The 19018-nt window shown below is 37.9% G+C and overlaps 1 protein-coding gene across 2 annotated transcripts in view; it reads right to left on the reverse strand.

The window, feature by feature from the left end:
• Positions 1-7030, reverse strand: part of ORC5 (origin recognition complex subunit 5) — a 67557-nt gene extending 60527 nt beyond the window's left edge. For both annotated transcript variants that reach the window (XM_081285697.1, XM_081285696.1), the window contains exons 1-3: positions 6856-7030; positions 4093-4185; positions 1238-1438 (exon numbers count right to left, since the gene is read on the reverse strand). In XM_081285697.1, coding sequence (XP_081141823.1) covers positions 1238-1438; positions 4093-4185; positions 6856-6927 — 366 coding nt within the window. In that variant the 5' untranslated portion in view covers positions 6928-7030. The remainder of the gene's footprint in view (positions 1-1237; positions 1439-4092; positions 4186-6855) is intronic.
• Between the last annotated feature and the right edge of the window lie 11988 nt (positions 7031-19018).

Raw genomic sequence — 19018 nt, forward strand, 5'->3', positions numbered from 1 at the left:
CAATAGTCTACCTTATCTGTAGACTTGCTTTCCATGGTTTCAGTTACTCATGATCAACCATAGTCCAAAATTATTAAATGGAAAATTCCAGAAATAATTCATAAGTTTTAAATGGCATGCCATTCTAACTAGCTGATGAAATTTCTCCGCTGCCCCACTATCCTAGCAGGGATGTGAATCATCCTTTTAGCAAGTGGATCCACATTACCTCCACCTGCTAGTCATTTAATAGCTATCTCAGTTATTAGACTGATTAATGTCAAAATACTTGTGTTCAAAACCATTCTTATTTTACTTAGCGATTATTCAAAAGTGCAAAAGTATTTATGCTGGCAATTTGTATGAGACCAAGAAAAGCTTTATTGAAAGTGGGGTTTTGGGAATGTATACATACACCACAGATGGGGGACTACTGTACATATTTTCAATTGTCTGTTGGTCATTTTCACATTGACATAATGACAATTCAAACTTAGATCACCTTAAAATCAAACAATTTGCTTTTCACCCCAAACCTAACCCATACACAAGTGACAAGTCTAACCTTTTCTGTCTTTTTCCATTTATTTCATTTTTCAACTCTAGCATAGGCCCAAATTTCCTCTCATATCCATAGTCTTAATAGCCTCAAAACCATTCTTCTAGCATTCAAATTTTTCATCCTTCTCCAATTCATATTTAACACATGTTCAGAGTAATCTTCCTAAGCCATATTTGTTACTCTTAAAACCTTCACTCTTGCCTTTTCACTGCCTAAGAAATGAAATAAAGTGCTTTTGTATAGTTTTCAAGACCCTTCATTATTTGATGCCACCTATCATTCTAGACTTCACTTTCTCTTTTCAAGCTTTGTAACACACTACAACTAGACTATGTGGCATTCCCTGGAATCCATTCCATGCCTTTGGCTACACAATTCCCTCCATCTGAAATTTTTCTTCTTTAGTTTCTTCCTAAATTACCCTAATTATTCTATTAGTGCTTGAAATGCTACCACCTCAAGAAGCATACCAGAGGGATTTAGTCAGTACTAGGCAGTGATTATCACTTAATACATTCTGCATGCAGTCAGTCATATGTGAATATTAATTTTAATTCTTCTGATAAACAAAGTTCCTTTTAGATAAAGAATAGTACCAACATTTTTGTATCTCCAAAGCACCTTGTATAGTAGCTATTGGGGAACTGATCTAATAAACAGTTTTCACATAAGAGATGACATAATCAAATTACTTACAATGTATACAGTTTGATCCTTGAGACTTTCAGCTTTGGTTACTTGTTTAAACAAGCGAACAAAGTCATTAAATGTTTCACAGGTTATTTCAGTAGAACATCCCTCCTCTGAAGAACTAAGATGACTCAACTTGTTTAAAATCTTTTCCAAAAGTAGCCTCAAGGTAAAGCATTCGACACAATTCACAAAGACATGCGGGAGCTGAAAAGGAAAACCAAAAAGTATAAATAGAAAATATAAATGCAATATACGTTTGTCTTTCTATTGGGGGGGGGAGGGGTAGCAGGGATTGAACTTAGGGACAACTCAACCACTGAGCCACATCTCCAGCCCTATTTTGTTTTATTCAAAGACAAGGTCTCACTAAGTTGTTTAGTGCCTCACTGTTACTGAGGCTGGCTTTGAACCAGCAATCCTCCTATCTCAGCCTCTCAAGCTGCTGGGATTGCAGGCGTGAGCCACCACATCTGGCTCCCTTTCTAAATCTATGCACTACCATTCTCCAAGTTTCCCTGTGCCCCAGGAACCTAACCACTATAGGCTAAATCTCCCAGATTCTTTTATTTTCTAGCTGTTTAGAGAAACCAATGGGAAAAAGCATCAGGAGACTGAAGAAGAGTAGCAGGAGCTACTCTTATTCCCGTGAACCTCCTCCCCACATCCAGCGACCCAGTCTGGCTACATTCTTCTATCAAAAAGCAAATTCCAATTGGGCAGCCCATCTTCTTTCTAAGGCTACAATTCTTGCTGGATTCTTATAACAGGTCCTATCTAGAGTCCCTTCAAGTCTAGGGGTAGTAAAGGCCCTGGTGCGTCACTATTCCTCTTGGCTCCCTTAAAAACTCTTAACTTTTAGAAAACAGTGTCTTCATTAAACTCACTTTGATTTTTTCTTTTGAGCTTGCCATTTGTTTTCTACAAGGATTCAAAGCAAACTTGTAGTTTTTTTCTAAACAATTATTTTTTTAACTTTATTTTTTTTTTTTATGCTGCTGAGATCAAAACTAGTGCCTCACATTGCTAGGCACCTTACCACTGAGCTACAACCCCAGCCCCTCCTCTGAACAATTCTTATAAAGAAACTCAAGTACATTTGAATGGTAAACTCCTTAGAGGGAATTTCATATTTATAATTTAAAGAAAATATTTTTCATGATGAAAGAACTCAGGTTAAAAAAAGAATTTTAAGAGTTAGAAGCCAAAATAATCTTCCAATGAGAATTATAAGAACTTGATGTATGTTTAAACTATCAAAATGAGGTAATTCCACAAGTAATAAGGAAATATAATCTGTTCTTAAAATGAAATCACAAAAGCAATACTGATCATTCAGAGGAAGGTAATTTGTGGCATTTGGCACAAAGAATGAAAGCTATAACTATGTTTAGTGACGTTCTTTAAACCTCATTACCAATAAGGAGGCTTTTTTCCTCTCTGTGTAAAAGGCTACTTAATATTTATCTTGGGCAGTTGTATCAACATTTGCTAACCCCTTTCAAGCTCATTCCCTTATGTATAAGAGTTACAATGTCTCTAATTTAGGTTTCTTGCTTAACTGCATTTGTGCTTTCTAAGACCTTTCATAGCAACCTATTCTAAGTACATACTTCTGTACCTATTCCTGAAGCAGTGAGAATCAAAAGAGATTAAACTGATTAAGTAGGAGCAAAAATTACAGTGTTAAAAAATGGAATTCAGGGCTGGGGTTGTGGCTGTTGTAGAGCACTTGCTTAGAATGTGTGAGGCATTGGGTTTGATTCTCAGCACCACATATAAATAAATAAAATAAAGGTCCATTGACAATTAAAAAAATGAAATACATCTTAAATATGAAACTTCCTTATTTGACTTTCAAGCTTTTTATTCAACATGTATTTTCTGGACACTTCATACACAGGTTGTTAAATGCAAATGTCTCAGTCAGGACCTTGTACACTTGGATTCTAAAGTTGGCAAGTTGAGTATGGAGCCCAACAGTTGTGTTTTAAAAATGCACAGAAGATCTTTGGGTCAAAGGCTAAAGACCACAAGCTGAAATGTGCCAAGCACTGTTTGGTGCTTGGGAATGAGCTCAAGAAACTCGGTCTAAAGCCAAGAAAAAACAACACAAAAATCACAGCTGAGGTGGGTAAATATTACCACAGAATTTAGAGCATTGAGGCTGCATCCTCAGAGGTAGAGTAGGATTGAGGTTAGCAAACCAAAGCCTGAGGGCTGGCCACATGTTTTTGTATATATAGTTGCTGTGAAACATAGCTATGTCCATTAGATAAGTACTGCCCATCCCCAGCTTAGGATATGAAAGAGGGTGTGGCAATACTCATAAATAATAGCAGCTACCCTTTACCAGTTTTACTATACACTAACTACTGTGGCAAGCATTTTTCATGTATTAACATTTAGTTCTCATAATAATCCCAAAGGTTGTCATAATTTTTCCTAGTTTGCAGATAGGGAAGGCACTAAGTGGTGAGTTCACATGAGCAACACAAGTCTGCCAGATTCTAAACCCCAAGGTCTTAACCATTATAGTATGAAAGAAGCAGATTTTAATATTTGTAAAAGAACTTACTGATATGTCTGTATTTCCCCAATATCAGCCAAAGAAAGAGAGAAGAAAATCTGTATCAACTTAAAGATAACTTTCTAATGTCAAGATTCAACTTATCTAGAAATTAAGGAATTTTGAAGTTTACACTAATCGAAGGTATTCAAACAAAACTTGGACAGAAATGTTTTATGCAGAAGACATTCCTTCAGAGAAAGGTAAACTGGACTAAATAATCTCTCAGATCCCTTCTATTTTTAGGAGTCTATAAGTAAAAAATCAACATCGACTTTAGGGTTATTCTTACCTCTAATGTTTTCAACAAATTTTGCGTTACATAGGTCTTTCCACTGGCAGTATGTCCATAAATAAAAATGGATGGAAAGCTGAAATGATGTCTCTAGGGAAGAAAAGACAAACATTAGCCTACACATACACAGAAAGTGAACATTTATCAATTTATGAAAAAGTTTTATGTGGCATAGTAAAATACTCAGTCCAAATTACTTTAATAGTGAACATACAGTAGATTCATCCTCTCATTTTAAACTTAAATTCAACTCTCAGTATTTCTTCTGTTATAAAATTATTTGTAAAATTATATTTGGCATATTTTCTTATATGCTATACATTATATGCTTATGCTTTTGTTATTGTACAAGTTTACAATATACATTCTGGTATTCTCAACTTTCTAAGAGGCTTAAGGGACTATTACAAGGATAATTTTGTCTGTGCTCCATTTTAATCTTAATCCTTTTAAGCAATCTAATGCCCTTGCAAGCTGCAACTTCACTGTACGTTTTAATGTTTGAAAAGAAGCATAGATAACCACTGGGTTGGAATACATTTCAAAAGTTATCATTCTTAGGAAAACATATAGAATACTTCTGAGTTATGCATACTCACTGACTCTAGCATGAGTGTATACATTTCATCTAGTCAAACATTCATAAAATCTGTATAGTATATATTTCAAAATACATTTTGGGACTAGGGGAGTAGGTGGTAAGCACTTGCATAACATGTGTAAGGCCCTGGATTTGATCCCCAGCACTTCAAAAAAAAAAAAAAATTAATTAAATTGCAAGATCCTCCTACAGTACATTAAGTCAGCAGCCTACAAAAAATAAAAATGATCAAAGGCCACTTTATTGGTCTAATCAATACTACAAACATACTTCATTCATTCAATGAACATTTATGAGATAATTACCAAATGCTGAAAACCATAACACATTGAAAATTGCAAGCATCAGTAAAATGCAACATCTACTTTAAAAGTTTTTATAGTCTAGTGGGTAGATATATATTTTAAAAATAATTACAAGAAAATTGGATGATGCAACTTTCATAAGAAAGTTGAATCTTGATCATTTCTATCTAGTAGATGATATGACTACTAGTTGCAAACACTTATTACATTCTAATCACTAAGTTAAACATTACCTTTTACAAGACAATTTAAGAACTCAGATTTATACCAAAAAAAAAAAAAAAGCACTTTCTATATGGCATATACCTACGATAAAAGCAGATTAAGTGCTAAACTCAGACTTAAAAGTTACAAAATGCATTTCTAAATATATGAATCCTTAAGTTTGTTTGTAATAATCTCTTAAGTTAACTGGCTCAAAAATTAAATGAATATTACTGAGCACCTCCGCTATCCAAATAATATATATCACCTTTAAAAAGAAGCTTAAGACCATGCTTTAGGAGTTTTCCCCAAGCTACACTAAATCTCATTTTCTGGAATCCTACCACACTTGTCTACATCCACTATTAAATGCCTAGTAAAATCCCACCTTTTAACATCTTTTTCTATTATTATCCAGAATTATAGCAAACTTTTACATGGTTACTTAACATTTCACCTTTATAAACCTGCCTAATAACTGTAATAAGCCAGAATCTGGCATAGTGCTTGGCTCAGTAAATATTTAACTGAATCAATAAATGAATTCTGTTAAGAAACATAAACTGATTGTTGTTGTTGTTGTTGTAGTTCTTTGTTACAGCAGTTCTTTGGATTTCTCACGTGAACAGTACCTTGCAGAAAAGTAATGGTTAAACATGATCTGTTAACAGCAAAAATCAAAACCCTTTCTATAATCCATTACTAAATCAATACTACTAATCACTATTTGCCAATATTATTTTTCAGGGGAAGCACTCTTGGTTGCAGTGATCTGGGTTTTATCATATCCAGAGAAGGAATCAGCAAAAAATGTTTCAGTAATAACATGGATAAGTACAAATGAAAGCATTATAACTAGAAAACTGCCTAAGAATGTAGCTGTTGACCTCTCACTTCCCTAATTAACAGTGCCCCTTTAGATAGAGGGTGGGACTTTTCCACTAACACTTCACAGGCCTCTTCTGGCATCCAACATTTCTAGGTGGATCAAAGTATATTTTAAAAAGCAAACTAAAATATGGTTACTTTTATTGACTCTCTTCACAGATAAGGTCCAAGTCTGATTAATTCTAAGCCTAATTAGTGAGTTTGAAGCAAAAGGCACACAGAAAACAATAAAAAACAGATTAAGTTGTTAATTGGTTAATGCTACCTCCTGCCTATGGAAAGGACTCTTTAGCTGTGTTCATCCAGAAAAACCACCTCTCCTCTAGCGTTACTTCACTTAAACCTGTGAAAATATATTTCAATAGTATTCTGCAAACTCATCTGTCATACAAGGTTCTGTTCTGCTGGGGTAAGATCACACGCAACTTCTAGTAGCTACTTCCAGCTAACATCATCTAAAAAGCATGGCATGTGTAAAAAAGAACATTTACTGGCCAACCTCCTTTAACACAGGCCGACCCTCCCTCTGCAGTATTCTCTGACAGGGATTAATGACAAGATACTTCGGGTGAAAGTGCAAGACATATCTACAACACCTCCTATCGCAACATTCGAGACCGTCAATAACCCCCGAAACACCATTCCCCACCCCACCCCCACTCCGCACCCCGCCATCCCTCACTCCGCCAAAAAACAGGAACGAGTGGCAAGACCAGGGAAATGTTTTGCCTAAGGAGTTATTCAACAGTTTCACCACAATACCTCTCCAAACAGGGACTGCAAGGTGGAGACTTGGGACTCGCGACAAAGGACCATATTCTCTAAGTGAGGCATTTTGGCGGGTACCACCGCAAAGGGCAGCTCAGGTATCACCGGCAACAGCTTCCCTTCCGCCCGGTGGTCCAGGCTCCCGCCGGAAACCGCACCGCCGCGCTGTGGGCGGGACCGGTGCGGCCAGGCGTCGGCGTGACGTCAACACGTACGTGAGGCGTTTCCACCGCTCTAGTCTTTCACGCTGAAACAGCTTACTTCTCCGTTTGTCTTTTGCCTCTTGGGGGCTATTGGGGAGGTTGCTGTGTGGTGATTCTCTTAGGACGCAGCGTTTTCCACCCAAGACCCGAGAAGAGTAGGTAGGGACGGGTGGAGAAGGAGTGGAAGAAGCTAAGAGGTCCTATGGGATCCCCATGACTCGCTAGCCGACAGCTTCAGTATTCCCGCCTGGAGCCCCAAATTTGAAAGTCTTGAGCACCGGGAAACACGGGTTCTCGCCTTACTGGGACCTGTGGAAGGCGGACTCCGGTATCCAGCATTCTCAAAAAATGAGGCATTTCTCTGACGAAAAGGTTAAAAATTCGTGGCGTCCAGTGCAAAAGAGCGAAACAGAATTTAATAAACTTGGAATGACTATTCTTCGTGCAAGCCTAAAAACAGACTCGGATGTGCCTCTCCTAAGGAGAGGAGTTTCAGGTGCTTGTGTAGAAATAATAATTCTATCTTTAGCATAAGATTTTCATGTTACTTATTCATGAAACACCCACTAGAAACCAGACGCTAAAAGATTCTAGAAATACAAAATAGAAAATGCGTGCTAAAAGGAAGCCTTGGGTTCTCAGAATTGTGGTTTGAGACCAATGACAACTACTTCTGAACCAGGAGACCTTGGAAGAAAGGTTGAACAGTTCATTTTGAACCTCTTTACTTGTAAAATAGGGATGATGATAATAATTGGTTATTGCTTGGAGTAAAAGATTATATATGATACCTGCCACACATAGATTTTATAACCAGTGCAGTAAAGCATGAAAAAGAAATGCATCCAGATTGGAAATAAAGAAGTAAACTGAATTTATTAATGGACAATACAATTATCTATTTAGAAAGTTGATGAATTCTACAGAAAGTTACCAGGACTCATAGGTTCTTTGCAAGGCTTTAAAATGCAAGGTCAATATAGGAAAGAAATCAACTGAATTTCTATATACTAGCAATAGATATTTAGGAACTGGAACTTAAAATATCAACATGATCTTAATAGAATAAAAATTACAAAATACTTAGGAATAAATTTGACAAAAGATGTAAAAGCTGCACACTAAAAACTACAAAATAAAATTACTGAAAGAAATTAGATATTTTAAAAACAGATATATTATGTTTGTGAGTTAAAAAACTCAACAAATTCCCAATGAAAATCTTAGCATGCTTTTTTTAAGGGGATAGATATTAATTTAAAATATGTCTGGGGGTGGGTTGTAGCTCAGCGGTAGAGCACTCGCCTAGCGCATTTGAGGCCCTGGGTTACATCCTCAGCACCACATAAAAATAAAAAATAGAGGTATTGACAACTACAACTAAAAAATAAATACTTTTAAAAAATAAAATATGTTAATATTTGAACAGATACTTAATGACAAGGTACACCAAACACAATGAAGTGCATGAAAAGTTATTTAACATCTTTGTTATTAGGAAAATTCATAACAAAATGCACACATCTCGTAATGTAAAACTCAAAAAATTGGTCTCTCCAGGAATTGGCCAGAATATAGAGCAGCTGCAACTTTCATATATCATTGGTGAATGCCAAATGGTACAACTACAGTTAAAAAACTGTGAAAGTTTCTTAAAACTTAAGTACTTGACACCTAGAATATGACTCAGCCAGTCCACTCCGAGATGCTTAACTAAGAAAATGATACATGTTTATAAAAAGACTTGACACTACTGTCCATAGTAGTTTCATTTGAAATAGCCCAAATCTGGAAACCCAAATTCCATCAAGAAGTAAATGGATAAATTGTGGTATATTTGTGCACTCAAATACTTTTCAGCAATAATAAGGAATGAATCAAAGTAACAACATGAATTAATCTTACAAATAATTATGCTACATGAAAAAAACCAGATCCCTCTCTTCCCAAAAGAGAATACTGTTGTCACTCCATATCTGTGGGCTCCACATTTGTGCATTCCATCAACCTTGGACAAAAAATATTTGGAGGGGGTTGGGGGACAGCTCAATAGTTACAGCATGCATGAAGCCCTGGGTTTAATCCCTTGAACCCCATGTAAAAAGTCTGTACTAAACAAATATATACTTTTTTCCTTGTCATTATTCCCTAAACAATATAGTACAACAACTAGTTATGTACCATTTGTATTAAATTGGATAGTATAAGTAATCTAGAGATAATTTAAAGTATACAAAAGGGTATGTGTAGGTTATATGCAAATATTATGCCATTTTATATAAGGGCCATGAGTCCACAGATTTGGGCATCTGTGATTTTGGGTGGAGGGATATCCTGGAAGCAGTCCTCACAGATATTAAAAGATGACTATATGTTGTATGTTTACATTTTTTTAAATTCTAGAAAACTATAATTAAAGCAAATGTTGGTTGTCTTGTGATGGAGAAGTGGGAAGTCAGAAAGGAATATAATGAAGTCAGAAAAGAATATAATGAAGCCTAAGGACATTTGAGGAAATGGTGGATATTATAGGAAATAGGGTCTTTGCAAACTTTTGACCAGATTATTAGTATGAGCCTTATACAAATATTAATATTTTAAGAGGCCTTGTCAATACATAGACAAAAGGTGAATGCCAAGTGAAGATGTAGGTGGAGTTTGCAGGATACATCTACAGGCAAAGGAATGCCAATCAATTCAGGTCCTCACCAGAAGTTAATTCAGAAGCTCAGAGCAGGTACTCCCTCAGTCCCTCAAAAGAAATTAATGTTGCTGACACTCCTGATTTTGGACTTCTAGCCCCTACAGCTGTTGAAAAATAAATTTCTGTTGTTCTAAGCCATCCAGTTTGTGAGACTCTCTTTAGTAGCCTTAGGAATCTAAAATAATGGATATATTAAGTACCTTAATATTGTGATGGATTCATGGACATATACATATTTTAAAACATCAAACTTTTTAAAAAAATTTATTCTGATTTGTTATACATGATGGCAGAATGCAATTTATTTCATATTACACATATAGAGTATAATTTTTCAAGACACTGATTGTACACAAAGTATTTTCATACCATTCATATCTTATACATGTACTTAGGATAATGATGTGTAACTCATTCCATCACTTCTCCACCCTTGCCTCCTCCTTTTCCATCCCTTCCCTTTGCTTTTATCTACAGTTCCTCCATTTCTCCCATGCTCCTCCCCTGCCAGTCGCCATTATGAGTCAGCATCTTCATATCAAAGAAAATATTTGTTTTATGGGGATTGGCTTCACTTGGCATTATATTCTCCAACTTCATCGATTTACCTGCAAATGTCATGATTTTATTCTCTTTTTTTATTGGTTGTTCAAACATTACATAGCTCTTGACATATCATATTTCATACTTTAGATTCAAGTGGGTTATGAACTCCCATTTTTACCCCGTATACAGATTGCAGAATCACATCCGTTACACATCCACGTTTTTACATAATGCCATACTATTGACTGTTGTATTCTGCTACCTTTCCTATCCTCTACTATCCCCCCTCCCCTCCCCTCCCATCTTCTCTCTCTATCCCATCTGCTGTAATTTAATTCTCTCCCTTGTTTTTTTTTCCCTTTCCTCTCACAACCTCTTATATGTAATTTTGTATAACAATGAGGGTCTTCTTCCATTTCCATGCAATTTCCCTTTTCTCTCCCTTTCCCTCACACCTCATGTCTCAGTTCAATGTTAATCTTTTCTTCCTGCTCTTCCTCCCTGCTCTGTTCTTAGTTGCTCTCATTATATCAAAGAAGACATTTTGCATTTGTTCTTTAGGGATTGGCTAGCTTCACTAAGCATAATCTGCTCTAGTGCCATCCATTTCCCTGCAAATTCTATGATTTTGTCATTTTTTATTGCTGCATAGTACTCCATTGTGTATAGATGCCACATTTTTTTTTATCCATTCATCTATTGAAGGGCATCTGGGTTGGTTCCACAGTTTAGCTATTGTGAATTGTGCTGCTATGAACATCGATGTGGCAGTATCCCTGTAGTACGCTCTTTTAAGGTCTTCAGGGAATAGTCCGAGAAGGGCAAAAGCTGGGTCAAATGGTGGTTCCATTCCCAGCTTTCCCAGGAATCTCCATACTGCTTTCCACATTGGCCACACCAATTTGCAGTCCCACCAGGAATGTACAAGAGTACCCCTTTCCCCACATCCTCGCCAGCACTTGTTGTTGTTTGACTTCATAATGGCTGCTAATCTTACTGAAGTGAGATGGTATCTTAGGGTGGTTTTGATTTGCATTTCCTTGACTGCTAGAGATGGTGAGCATTTTTTCATGTACTTGTTGATTGATTGTATGTCCTCCTCTGAGAAGTGTCTGTTCAGGTCTTTGGTCCATTTGTTGATTGGGTTATTTGTTATCTTATCTAATTTTTTGAGTTCTTTGTATACTCTGGATATTAGGGCTCTATCTGAAGTGTGAGGAGTAAAAATTTGTTCCCAGGATGTAGGCTCCCTATTTACCTCTCTTATTGTTTCTTTTGCCGAGAAAAAAACTTTTTAGTTTGAGTAAGTCCCATTTATTGATTCTAGTTATTAACTCTTGTGCTATGGGCGTCCTATTAAGGAATTTGGAGCCCGACCCCACAATATGTAGATCGGAGCCAACTTTTTCTTCTATCAGGCACAGAGTCTCTGATTTGATATCAAGCTCCTTGATCCATTTTGAGTTAACTATTGTGCATGGCGAGAGAAAGGGATTCAGTTTCGTCTTGTTGCATATGGATTTCCAATTTTCCTAGCACTATTTGTTGAAGATGCTATCCTTCCTCCATTGCATGCTTTTAGCCCCTTTATCAAATATAAGAAAGTTGTAGTTTTGTGGATTGGTCTCTGTGTCCTCTATTCTGTACCATTGGTCCACCCGCCTGTTTTGGTACCAGTACCATGCTGTTTTTGTTACTATTGCTCTGTAATATAGTTTGAAATCTGGTATCGCTATACTGTCTGATTCACACTTCCTGCTTAGAATTGTTTTTGCTATTCTGGGTGTTTTGTTTTTCCATATGAATCAATACCCATAAATCAAAGGCATTTCTATACCTCAGTGACAAATCCACTGAAAGTAAAACTAGGAAAACCACTGCATTTACAATAGCCTCAAAAATAAAATAAATAAAATACTTGGTTCCACAGTTTAGCTGTTGTGAATTGTGCTGCTATAAACATTGATGTGACTGTGTCCCTGTAGTATGCTGTTTTAAAGTCCTTTGGGTAGAGACCAAAGAGAGGGATAGCTGGGTCAAATGGTGGTTCCATTCCCAGTTTTCCAAAGAATCTCCATACTGCTTTCCATATTGGCTGCACCAATTTGCAGTCCCACAGCAATATATGAGTGTACCTTTCCCCCCACATCCTTGCTAAAACATATTGTTGTTTGTCTTCATGATAGCTGCCATTCTCAGTGGAGTGAAATGAAATCTTAGAGTAATTTTGATTTGCATTTTGCTAATTGCTAACAATGATGAACATTTTTTCATATATTTGCTAATTGATTGTACATCCTCTTCTGAGAAGTGTCTGTTCAGGTCCTTGGTCCATTTATGGATTAAGTTATTTTTTGTGTGTGTTTTTAGCTTTTTTTTTATAATTATTTTATTGTTGGTTGTTCAAAACATTACATAGTTCTTAATATACCATATTTCACAGATTGATTCAAGTGGGTTATGAACTCCCATTTTTACCCCGTATACAGATTGCTGTGTCACATCAGTTACATTTCCATTGATTTACAAATTGCCTTTCTAGTGACTGATGTATTCTGCTGTCTATCCCATTCTCCACTGTCCCCCCTCCCCTCCTCTCCCCTCCCCTTCCCTTCTCTCTCTCCATCCCCTCTACTATAAATTGTTTCTTCCACTTATATAATTTTTCTCCTACTCCTCCTTTCCTCTTATATGTAATTGTGTATAACCCTGAGGCTCACCTTCCAATTCCATGCAATTTCCCTTAACTCTCACTTTCCCTCCCGCCTATCATCCCTGTTTAATGTTAATCTTCTTCTCCAGCTCTTCGTCTCTACCCTGTCCTTGGTTACTCCCCTTATATCAAAGAAGACATTTGACATTTGTTTTTTAAGGATTGGCTAGCTTCACTTAGCATAATCTGCTCTAATGCCATCCATTTCCCTCCAAATTCTATGATTTTGTCATTTCTTATTGCAGAGTAATACTCCATTGTGTATAAATGCCACATTTTTTAATCCATTCATCTATTGAAGGGCTTCTAGGTTGGTTCCACAATCTTGCTATCGTGAATTGTGCTGCTATGAACATCGATATAGCAGTATCCCTGTAGCATGCTCTTGTTAGGTCTTTAGGGAATAGACCGAGAAGGGGAATAGCTGGGTCAAATGGTGGTTCCATTCCCAGCTTTCCAAGAAATCTCCATACTGCTTTCCAAATTGGCTGCACCATTTTGCAGTCCCACCAACAATGAACAAGTATACCCATTTCCCCGCATCCTCGCCAGCACTTGTTGTTGTTGGACTTCTTAATGGCTGCCAATCTTACTGGAGTGAGATGGTATCTTAGGGTGGTTTTGATTTGCATTTCTCTGACTGCTAGCGATGTTGAGCATTTTTTCATGTACTTGTTGATTGATTGTATGTCCTCCTCTGAGAAGTGTCTGTTCAGGTCCTTGGCCCATTTGTTGATTGGGTTATTTGTTATCTTATTATCTAATTTTTTGAGTTCTTTGTATACTCTGGATATTAGGGCTCTATCTGAAGTGTGTGGGGTAAAGATTTGTTCCCAGGATGTAGGCTCCCTGTTTATCTCTCTTATTGTTTCTTTTGTTGAGAGAAAACTTTTTAGTTTGAGTAAGTCCCATTTGTTGATTCTGGTTGTTAACTCTTGCGCTAAGGGTGTCCTATTGAGGAATTTGGAGCCTGACCCCACAGTATGTAGATCATAGCCGACTTTTTCTTCTATCAGACGCCGTGTCTCTGATTTAATATCGAGCTCCTTGATCCATTTTGAGTTAACATTTGTGCATGGCGAGAGAAAGGGATTCAGTTTCATTTTGTTGCATATGGATTTCCAATTTTCCCAGCACCATTTGTTGAAGATGCTATCCTTCCTCCATTGCATGTTTTTAGCCCCTTTATCAAATATAAGAAAGTTGTAGTTTTGCGGATTGGTTACTGTGTCTTCTATTCTGTACCATTGGTCCACTCGCCTGTTTTGGTACCAGTACCATGCTGTTTTTGTTACTATTGCTCTGTAGTATAGTTTGAAGTCTGGTATCACTATACCGCCTGATTCACACTTCCTGCTTAGCATTGTTTTTGCTATTCTGGGTCTTTTATTATTCCATATGAATTTCCTGATTGTTTTATCTATTTCTACAAGAAATGCTGTTGGGATTTTGATTGGGATAGCATTGAACTTATAGAGAACTTTTGGTAATATCGCCATTTTGATGATGTTAGTTCTGCCTATCCATGAACAGGGTATATTTTTCCATCTTCTGAGGTCTTCTTCTATGTCTCTTTTTAGGGTTCTGTAGTTTTCATTGTATAGGTCTTTCACCTCTTTTGTTAGGTTGATTCCCAGGTATTTTATTTTTTGGGGGGATATTGTGAATGGAGTAGTTGTCCTCATTTCCGTTTCAGAGGATTTGTCGCTGATATACAGGAATGCATTTGATTTATGCGTGTTGATTTTATATCCTGCCACTTTGCTGAATTCATTTATTAACTCTAATAATTTCTTTGTAGACCCTTTTGGGTCTGTTAGGTATAGAATCATATCGTCTGCAAATAGTGATAATTTAAGTTCTTCTTTTCCTATTTTTATGCCTTTAATTTCTTTCGTCTGTCTAATTGCTCTGGCCAGTGTTTCGAGGACTATGTTGAACAGAAGTGGTGAGAGAGGGCATCCCTGTCTTGTACCAGATCTTAGAGGGAATGCCTTCAATTTTTCTCCATTCAGAATGATGCTGGCCTGTGGCTTATCATAGATTGCTTTAACAATGTTGAGGTATGATCCTGTTATCCCTAATTTTTCTAGAGTTTTGAACATAAAGGGATGCTGTACTTTGTCGAATGCCTTTTCTGCATCTATCGAGATGATCATATGGTTCTTATTTTTAAGTCTATTGATGTGGTGAATAAGATTTATTGATTTCCGTATATTGAACCAGCCTTGCATCCCAGGGATGAATCCTACTTGATCATGGTGTATAATTTTTTTGATACAATTTTGAATCCGATTCGCCAGGATTTTATTGAGGATTTTTGCATCTAGGTTCATTAGAGATATTGGTCTGTAGTTTTCTTTCTTTGAAGTGTCTCTGTCTGGTTTAGGTATCAGGGTGATGTTGGCCTCGTAGAATGTCTTTGGAAGTTCTCCCTCTTTTTCTATTTCCTGAAATAGCTTGAAAAGTATTGGTGTTAGTTCCTCTTTAAAGGTTTTGTAAAACTCTGCTGTATACCCGTCCGGTCCTGGGCTTTTCTTAGTTGGTAGTCTTTTGATGGTTTCTTCTATTTCCTCTATTGTTATTGGTCTGTTTAGGCTGTCTATATCTTCCTGACTCAATCTGGGCAGATCATATGACTTAAGAAATTTATCGATGCCTTCACTATCTTCTATTTTATTGGAGTATAAGGATTCAAAGTAATTTCTGATTATCTTCTGTATTTCTGAAGTGTCTGTTGTGATATTGCCTTTTTCATCCCGTATGCTAGTAATTTCGGTTCTCTCTCTTCTTCTCTTCGTTAGCATGGCTAAGGGTCTGTCAATTTTATTTATTTTTTCAAAGAACCAACTTTTGGTTTTGTCAATTTTTTCAATTGTTTCTTTTGTTTTGATTTCATTAATTTCAGCTCTGATTTTAATTATTTCTTGCCTTTTACTTCTTTTGCTGTTATTTTGCTCTTCTTTTTCTAGGATTTTGAGATGATATATGAGATCGTTTATTTGTTGGTTTTTTCTTTTTTTAAGGAATGCGCTCCAAGCAATGAATTTTCCTCTTAAAACTGCTTTCAATGTGTCCCATAGATTCCGATATGTTGTGTCAGTGTTTTCATTTATCTCTAAGAATTTTTTAATTTCCTCCTTGATGTCTTCTATGACCCATTGATCATTCAGTAACCTATTGTTCATTCTCCACGTGATGCATGATTTTTCCTTCCTTCTTTTATCGTTGATTTTCAGTTTCATTCCATTATGATCAGATAAGATGCATGGTATTATTTCTACTCCTTTATATTGTCTAAGAGTTGTCCTGTGACATAATATATGATCTATTTTTGTGAAGGATCCATGTGCTGCTGAGAAAAAAGTGTAACTACTTGATGTTGGGTGGTATATTCTATATATGTCAATTAAGTCTAGGTTGTTAATTGTGTTGTTGAGTTCTATAGTTTCCTTATTTAACTTTTGTTTGGAAGATCTGTCCAGTGGTGAGAGAGGTGTGTTGAAGTCTCCCATGATTTTTGTATGGTGGTCTATTAGACTCTTGTACTTGAGAAGAGTTTGCTTGATGAATGTAGCTGCACCATTGTTTGGGGCATATATATTTATGATTGTTATGTCTTGTTGGTGTATGGTTCCCTTGAGCAGTATGCAGTGTCCCTCTTTATCCTTTTTGATTAACTTTGGCTTGAAATCTATTTTGTTTGATATGAGTATGGACACTCCTGCTTGTTTCCGCAGTCCATATGAGTGGAATGATTTTTCCCAGCGTTTCACCTTCAGTCTATGTATATCTTTTCCTATCAAATGCGTCTCCTGTAGGCAACATATTGTTGGATCTTGTTTTGTGATCCATTCGACTAGCCTGTGTCTCTTAATTGGTGAGTTTAAGCCATTAACATTTAGGGTTATTATTGAGATTTGGTTTGTTCCTCCAGTCATATTTGTTTATTTATGTTACTAAACCTGATTAGTTTTCCTCTTTGATTACTTTCCCCCCTTTACTGTCCTACCTCCCACTGATGGTTTTCAATGTTATTTTCAGTTTCCTCTTCCTGTAATGTTTTGCCAAGGATTTTTTGAAGAGATGGTTTTCTAGCTGCGAATTCTTTTAACTTTTGTTTATCGTGAAAGGTTTTAATTTCATCTTCCATCCTGAAGCTTAATTTTGCCAGATACACGATTCTTGGTTGGAGCCCATTTTCTTTCAGTGTTTGAAAAATGTTATTCCAGGATCTTCTAGCTTTCAGAGTCTGTGTTGAGAGATCAGCTGTTATCCTGATTGGTTTTCCCCTAAATGTAATCTGCTTTCTTTCTCTTGTAGCTTTTAAAATTCTCTCCTTATTCTGTATGTTGGGCATCTTCATTATAGTGTGTCTAGGTGTGGATCTCTTATGATTTTGCACTTTTGGCGTCCTGTAGGCTTCTAGGATATGGGATTCTGTTTCATTCTTCAAGTCTGGGAAGTTTTCTCGTATTACTTCATTGAATAGATTGTTCATTCCTCTGGTTTGGAGCTCTGTGCCCTCCTGTATCCCAATGACTCTTAAGTTTGGTCTTTTAATGTTATCCCATATTTCTTGGATGTTCTGCTCATGGTTTCTTAGCAGTCTTGCTGAACTGTCTATGTTCTTCTCAAGTTGAAATACTTTGTCTTCATTGTCTGATGTTCTATCTTCTAAGTGATCTATTCTGCTGGTAGTATTGTCAATTGAGGTTTTAAGTTGGTTTATTGCTTCCTGCATTTCTAGGATTTCTATTTGTTTGTTTTTTATCACTTCTAACTCCCTGTGAAATTGATCTTTTACTTCCTGGATTTGTTTCTGTAGTTCCTTGTCAATGTGATCTTTCATTGTCTGATTTTGCTGTCTCATGTCTTCCTTGAGAGTCCAGATCATCTGAAGCATGTATATCCTGAACTCTTTATCTGACATTCCATCTGTTGCAGCTATTACCTCTTCTAGAGTTGAGTTGACCTGCATTGCTTGTGGTCCTTTCTTTCCTTGTCTTTTCATGTTGCTTGCGTTTCTTTCTGCTTCGTGAAACTGTTGTGTTTTTGAAATTTTTCCCCCTGTTTATTTATGTTGCTCTTGTATATTTGGGATATCTCTCTTGTAGGGCGGGTAGTGGCTGTGATCCTCCTCTAATCAGGGTGATCTATCCACTACGCTGGTTGGTCGTAGGTCTGCCCGCCCTGCGGGCACAGGTGGCTGCTCTACTCTGCCCCCACTCCAATTGCGGTGACGTTCCTACCACGTCCTCGGATCGTTGGTCCTGATCCGGATGTGGGCAGCAGCTCTTCTCCACCCCTACTCCAATTGATGTGACGTGTCTACCACGCTGGTCGGCCTCCAAGCCTGTTCCGCCGGTGGGTCTCAGATCTGCCCACCCTGCGGGCCCGGGCGGCAGTTCTGCTCAACCCCCACTCCCAGTGGGGGTACCTAACTGCCTCTCCAACGGGTCTCTGGGCTCCTTCCGGACGCTGGCGGCGGCTCTGTTCAACCCCCATTCCAACCAGTGTGACGTGACTGCCTCGATGCTACTCGTCCACCACACTGGCAGGCTGCCGAGCCTGTCCTGCCAGTGGGACGCAGGACTGCCTACCTTGCAGGGTCAGACGGCAGCTCTTCACGGCCTCCACTCCAAGTGGGTTGACTTGGCTACCCTGCCGTCGGGTCGCTGGTCCTGTTCCAGGCGTGGGCGGCTACTCTCCTCGGCCCCAGCTGCAGTTGGGGTGTCGCGATACCACACCGGCGGGACCCTTAGCCTGCTCTGGGCACAGGAGGCAGCTCCACTCTGCCCCCCAGGCCCCCGCAGCACCCAGCAGGACCCGGACCAAGAAGCAGTCCCTGTAGGATCCCCAACCCTGAGCCAGAGCCGCTTCGGGAGCCAGGAGCCGGTCTCTCCGATCCCCGCCACGTTCTGCTAGGAGCAGGCTCCTCAGGGCAACCGTCGCGGGTTCCCCAATCCCAGGCCAAAGCCGCCCCGGGAG

This window comes from Spermophilus citellus (genome assembly GCF_964194105.1).
Source record: "Spermophilus citellus genome assembly, chromosome: 3".
Taxonomy (NCBI): Eukaryota; Metazoa; Chordata; class Mammalia; order Rodentia; family Sciuridae; genus Spermophilus; species Spermophilus citellus.